The 6,000-nt window shown below is 34.3% G+C and overlaps 1 protein-coding gene across 1 annotated transcript in view; it reads left to right on the top strand.

Moving 5' to 3' along the window:
- The first annotated feature begins 362 nt into the window (after positions 1 to 362).
- EPHA6 (EPH receptor A6) overlaps positions 363 to 6,000 on the top strand; it is a 338,000-nt gene continuing 332,362 nt past the window's right edge. The window contains exons 1-2 of the mRNA XM_008061379.2: positions 363 to 378; positions 786 to 910. Coding sequence (XP_008059570.2) covers positions 363 to 378; positions 786 to 910 — 141 coding nt within the window. The remainder of the gene's footprint in view (positions 379 to 785; positions 911 to 6,000) is intronic.

Here is a 6,000-nt window from a genome sequence, read left to right as displayed (position 1 = left end):
GTTTTATTTTTTTATGAGTGAGTTTTGACTTCTATATCAAATACTACTGTTTTCAAAAAAATTAGAACACTTGAAAAGTATTTTGTGAAAAGTACAAAGAAAACAACATACTATACATATTTTATTATTTTAATATTGGAAGTTTAACACATTCAATTTGGATTATTGCAATTAAATTATGTAAGAAAATAAGACGGACATGATTCTGAAAATAAACGTCTGAAGTTAAATATTTCAGTTTTGAAATATTTCTATGACATTTGAATCACAGAAACTATGCAAAACAAATAATCCTCACATTGATAAGCAATAACTTATTGTTATTACACAGTTTATGATATAAACTTTTATAAAGGACTAAGATGTCTCGAGGAGAAAGTAAAGCCTATAAATGATCTTGTAATTGCATTTGTGTTTTTTTATATAGTAGGTTAAGATTTGATAGAATACAGGAGCTAAATGTATTCTACTTCATGTCATAGCTCAAGACTAATGCCAGTTTAAAGAAAAACGTCCTTCCCTAATAAGAGCAAAGATGATGAATTCTGGCCCTTATTCTTGGAATATTTGGGGTTTTCCTATGTTTCCTGGGAGTATTTCTAAATATATTTGAATACCTCATTTGGATTGAACAGAGCAAATCCTAAGGCTGTCTTATTAATGTGGCATCAGCAATTGTTGTCCTCTTCAAGAAATATGTTTTCCTTGGAAGAGAAAATATTAAAGAAAGGATTATGGGAAATGATTCCTGCCAATTAATTCTTAGTTATTTTCTTTCCTTTCAGCACCTTCCCTGATAGGTGTGGTAAGGAAGGACTGGGCATCCCAAAATAGCATTGCCCTATCATGGCAAGCACCTGCTTTTTCCAATGGAGCCATTCTGGACTACGAGATCAAGTACTATGAGAAAGTAGGTCTTATTTGGAGCTTTGTAAAAAACTACATATAAATACATACAGTTGTATATATTGAGCATGCTGTTATACTATAGTATTTTGTTTTAATACCTGTTCTTCAGCTTAACCTCATGCTGTTTCCTTAAGTCCTCTCTAAATTACTGTTGTGCTTCCTAATTCTTATTAATTTATCTGGTATTATGTCAGAATAAAGTAGACACAAGATGTTCAGCTCTGTCATGACCTCCTCTAGGGAGTGTTACAATACCATATGACAGTAGTGATTCCTTCAGCTTACAGCTTGGTTACTGTAGCATTGTTTCTAAAATTCAATTGGAAAGACATTTTAATATTGAATTACTGTAACCTAACGTGAATTTGTTTAGCACATATTCTTTGCCAGTGAGTTTAAAGGTACAATCCACTATAATTTGGAAAGCATAATTTAAGGGGTAAATGGAAATAGCTTATGAATTAAACATTTCCTTTACATCCATTTCAGTTTTTTTATTTTATAAGAAGCTAGCAAGACAAATTTGGTTGCTAAATCGACTGTTAGCCATTACTTCCATTTTTGTCTCTTAATATTGTTCTCAATTATTATACTTTGCCAAATTATATTATTCCTTATTGTGCTCATGTTCTTTCTTTATGCTTTTTTCCTCCATTCTTCACCATCCTGATGTTCTTGACATCAGTATTACTGAGACCACATAGTCAGTTCTGGTATGTCTCATTGCACCAATATTAATCCTAGAATTTTGACAAAGGGAACATTGAATTTTTAATCATTTAATATAAAAATCATCTGGGCATGATGGCTCATGCCTGCAGTCCTAGCATTTTGGGAGACATTTTGGTAGGAGGATACCTTGAGCCCAAAGGTTTGAGACCAGCCTAGGCAACATAGCGGGACTTCATCTCTACAAAAAACATCAAAAAATTAGCTGAGTGTGGTGGCACACACTTATCATCCCAGTTACTCAGAAGGCTGAGGCAAAAGGATTGCCTGAGCCCTAGAGCTCATGGCTGCAGTGAGCTGTGATTGTGCCACTGCACTCCAGCCTGGGTGACAGAGTGAGATCCTGCCACACACAAAATAATAATAATAATAATGTAAAAATTATATATAATTTTTCAGAAAGTCTTACATTTCTGTAAATTAGTCTTACTAGAAGTAAAAAAACATGATAAAGAAATTCAGGTTTTTTTCTGAGGAAATATAAGCCAAGAGGAGAAATACAATTCTACTGTCTTAGTTTGTTTTGAGACTTATAACAGAATGCCACAAGCTGAATCATGTATAATAAGTAGAAATTTATTGGTTCGTGGTTCTGGAAGCTGGGAAGTCCAAGATAAAGGGACTGTCATCTGGTGAGGGACTTCTTGGTTAGTCTCCCATGGTGGAAGGACAAAGAGAGGATAAAAGAAAGGCAAAAGGAAACCAAACTCATCCTTTTATAAGAAACCCACTCCTGTAATAATGAACGCACTCCAATAATAACAGCACCAAGCCCACCTATGAGGGCAAAGCCTTCATGGCCTAATCAAGTCTTAAGGAGTCCATCTCTTGATACTGTTATGATGGCAATTAAATATCAACATGAACTTGGGAGGGGACAAACATTCAAACCATAGCACATGCCTTTCTCCTACTGCTTCTAAATAAATGGAGGTTTGATAAGGGGAGAAGTAACTTTGTAGCATAGCTATATCCATTTTTGTCACTCTGGTAATTTCAGCATTACATAGCCAGTGAAAACTCTCATTATCATTAAATGACAGATAAATTCATAGCCTAAGAAAGGAGAAATTTACTGAATTTAAATTGGATTACAGAGTCTGCAAATTAGCCTGGTCAAGATATACTCAGACATCTGTTGGGTTAGCCTATTAAGTGTTATAACATGTAGCATGTTGTCAGAAGAGAAAATATATCTTCTATGGGTTTAAATAGATCTCCATGCACTCAAAATTTCTAACTATTTAAGAAGCAATAAATACACATATATAAACAACCTTTTAGAATTAAAATATTTCTATTTAATAAGGGTTATATTTCACATACAGAAAACCACTACCAGCCGGGTTCAGTGGCTCAGCCTGTAATCCCGTGCCTTTGGGAGGCTGAGGTGAGTGGATTGCCTGAGCCCGCGGGTTCGAGACCCACCTGGGCAGCAAGACCTCATCTCTACAATAAATCAAAAAAATCAGCCGGGCGTGGTAGCGCATGCCTGTAATTCCGGCTACTTGGAAGGCTGAGGTGAAAGGATCGCCGGAGTCCAGCAGGTCGAGGCTGCGGTGGCCGGGAGCGGCCACAGCACTCCAGTCTGGGCGACAGAGTGAGACTTCAACTCAAAAAAAAAAAAAAAAGAAAAGAAAACCACTACCTCCTTTTATAGTCACTTATATCTTATTTGGTTGCAGATGAAAGTAACTTGGAATATTTGCAAATATGGAAAAATAATACAGATTAAACATTCATTAAATCAGAATTTTAGAAATAAATAAGATTCTAAAAGATAGTAATTAGCATTATATTCATGTTTATCCTTAGATGTACAACATTTGGCTTTATTACATAAGTTTTATTTTAATGATGAAATTGGTAATGTCATAAAGAGATTTATCTTGTAAAAAAAATGACAATAATCCAATGCTAATAGATTAAACATGGAGTTGAAAGCCAGGGATTTCTAATTTATTTTCTGATTCTGCCTCTCATTATGCTTGTGGCTAGGAAAAAAGGCAATTAATCTCCCTATGTTTCAGACTTCACATTTGTAAAATGCAAACAAAGATATCAACTCTTTTGGTGGTTGTAGAGATTAATTATAAATAGACCTAAAGATGAATAGCAAGAAATCAAGTATTAAAAATTATTTAAGCAAGCATTAAATAAACATTTGGCAAATAACATAACATGGAATAAAACACAATAGCATGGGAATTAAGTACAAACAAAATTTAAAATGATTATTCTTTTATGTATAAATACATAATGTATAGGCAACCAATCAAAGATGTTAGGACATCCAAACCTTTCAGAAAAAGTGAGAGATAATTGGCAGCCTTAAAGCTTTTTCCTACAATGACTTCAAATTCTAACTATTTTACATATCTGCATCTATGACATGATTTCTCATCCCAAGCAGAGATTTATATAATAACTTATAACTAGAGCAATTTACAATAGAACTTAGTTAAGTTTTCTTCATTTGGGATCTAAATATTGTTCAACAAAAACAGCAAACTACAAAGAAGTATATATTACATATAGTCCCACTTTTGGAACACAAATATTCCCTGTGTATATATTTTTGTGATTATATAAGTATACAGAAATATAGAACAGGAATGGCAACAGGTCGCTTCAGGTGTTGCTTATTTTGAAGTATGGAAGGCTGAGGTATTTAGACAGACACAGAATAGAAGGGGAGGTAGCAAGTATAGATAAATATGGATGGATAGATGGACGGATGAATGAGTGAATGGGTGGAAGAATGGATTCTAAGTAGCTTTAGTATTTGTCTTTTGTAACTGTCTGCCCAAAAGCAGATTCTGAGGCAAGTATTAGTAAGTGATTAATTAAGAAAGCTCCCAGGAGAACTGGTAAGAGAATTGGGGCAGTAGGACTGTGAAGCAGAGCGACAATCAAAATCAGTGTGACCAAGGACAGTTCTGTCTTCTAAATAACATCTCAGAGTTCATCTTATGGAGACGAAGAAGCCTGGCTGCTCTCATCTGGCTCCAATCAATCATTGGCTACAGGCTTTAGTGGAAGTATATACATAAGGTGCAGAAGAGAATCATTGGCACTTCTAGTTCTTCCAGTGTCTCCAATAGCCAAGTTCAGGTTTTAATGAAGGATACAGGTACAAGCCCTTAAAAAAAGACACACAGCACTTGGGGGATGGGGAAAGGAACCAGTAAGGTGATCCAAAGTGATTTGCTGGAACACCAGCTGTTAACTAGCGTAGCTAAATTTCAAGGAACTATTGGAGAATTAATCTTTGGCTCATTGTAACATTCATATTATCTTCAGTCTCTAATATTGGTGCCATGGCATCTTAAACCTTATATTTCCTTTTAATCAAAGTTATTCTGTATTGCTCTACCCATAATTGGTCCACAAATAATGTTTCAGCATTCTCCGAAGAATTCATGCTGTTTTATTAAGTTCTCATTGTTTTAAGAACATTATTCTATAAATCAAAAGAGTAGTTAAGCTGCTTGGAATGTGATGTGTCTATAAACATCTGAGGTTAAGCAACATATTGTTACTACCAGTGACTTTCTCTTTTTCTTAATGTGATATATCAGAAGAAAGCACTGGCCTGGGTGCTTGAAGATTTGAGTCTGGCTCATAGCTTAACTTTCTTGGTTCTATTTTTTCATCTGTAAAATAAGGTTCTAGAATAATAATCTCTTACAGTTCTGGCTATTTTTAAATGCTAATGTGTTTGTGTCTATATTGTTATATTGATAAGTTACTCCACTGTTAGCCTATCCCTCACATAACTGTAGTTTTTATTGAACTCTTCTAAAATTCTATATACAGACATACATACACACACATACATGTTTTTTAAATACTTCCCCATAGGGAGCAGTTTTCTTCACATGTGCTATTTTTGCCTCCCATGTGTGTGTATGTATGTGTATGCCTATATTTGTGTGTTTGTGAGTTTATTAAGAGTGGCATATGGGAAAGGAAACATATTACTTTGTTGGTTATAATTAATTTGATAGTTTCTATTCAGTTAATTATGCTCCCCAATTCTTAATTATTTTTTATTTCCATACTCAAAAAGTATTTAATTTTTCTTTAATTCAAGTGAATATAGCTTCAGTGTGGAAAGGCACTTTGAAATAATAAGGGAAGCTAAATATATTACAAAAAATTTTCTACTTTCCTATTTACTTACAAACTTTACTTAGAATGAGGGAACTAAGACATCTTGGGCTCCCGGTTTCTCAGTCTTCAACTTCATAATGGTGCGAGCACTCTTGAATTCACAAAATATCAAACCCCAATATCCTTGTCATTATTTTGTGCTGCTGTGACAGAATACCCGACTGGGTAATATATAAGGAATAGAAC

Source organism: Carlito syrichta, unplaced genomic scaffold (assembly GCF_000164805.1).
Source record: "Carlito syrichta isolate Samal-C Ts95f unplaced genomic scaffold, Tarsius_syrichta-2.0.1 Scaffold305223, whole genome shotgun sequence".
Taxonomy (NCBI): domain Eukaryota; kingdom Metazoa; phylum Chordata; class Mammalia; order Primates; family Tarsiidae; genus Carlito; species Carlito syrichta.
Note: the sequence above shows the minus strand (reverse complement) of the source record. Positions and strands in the feature narration are given on the sequence as shown.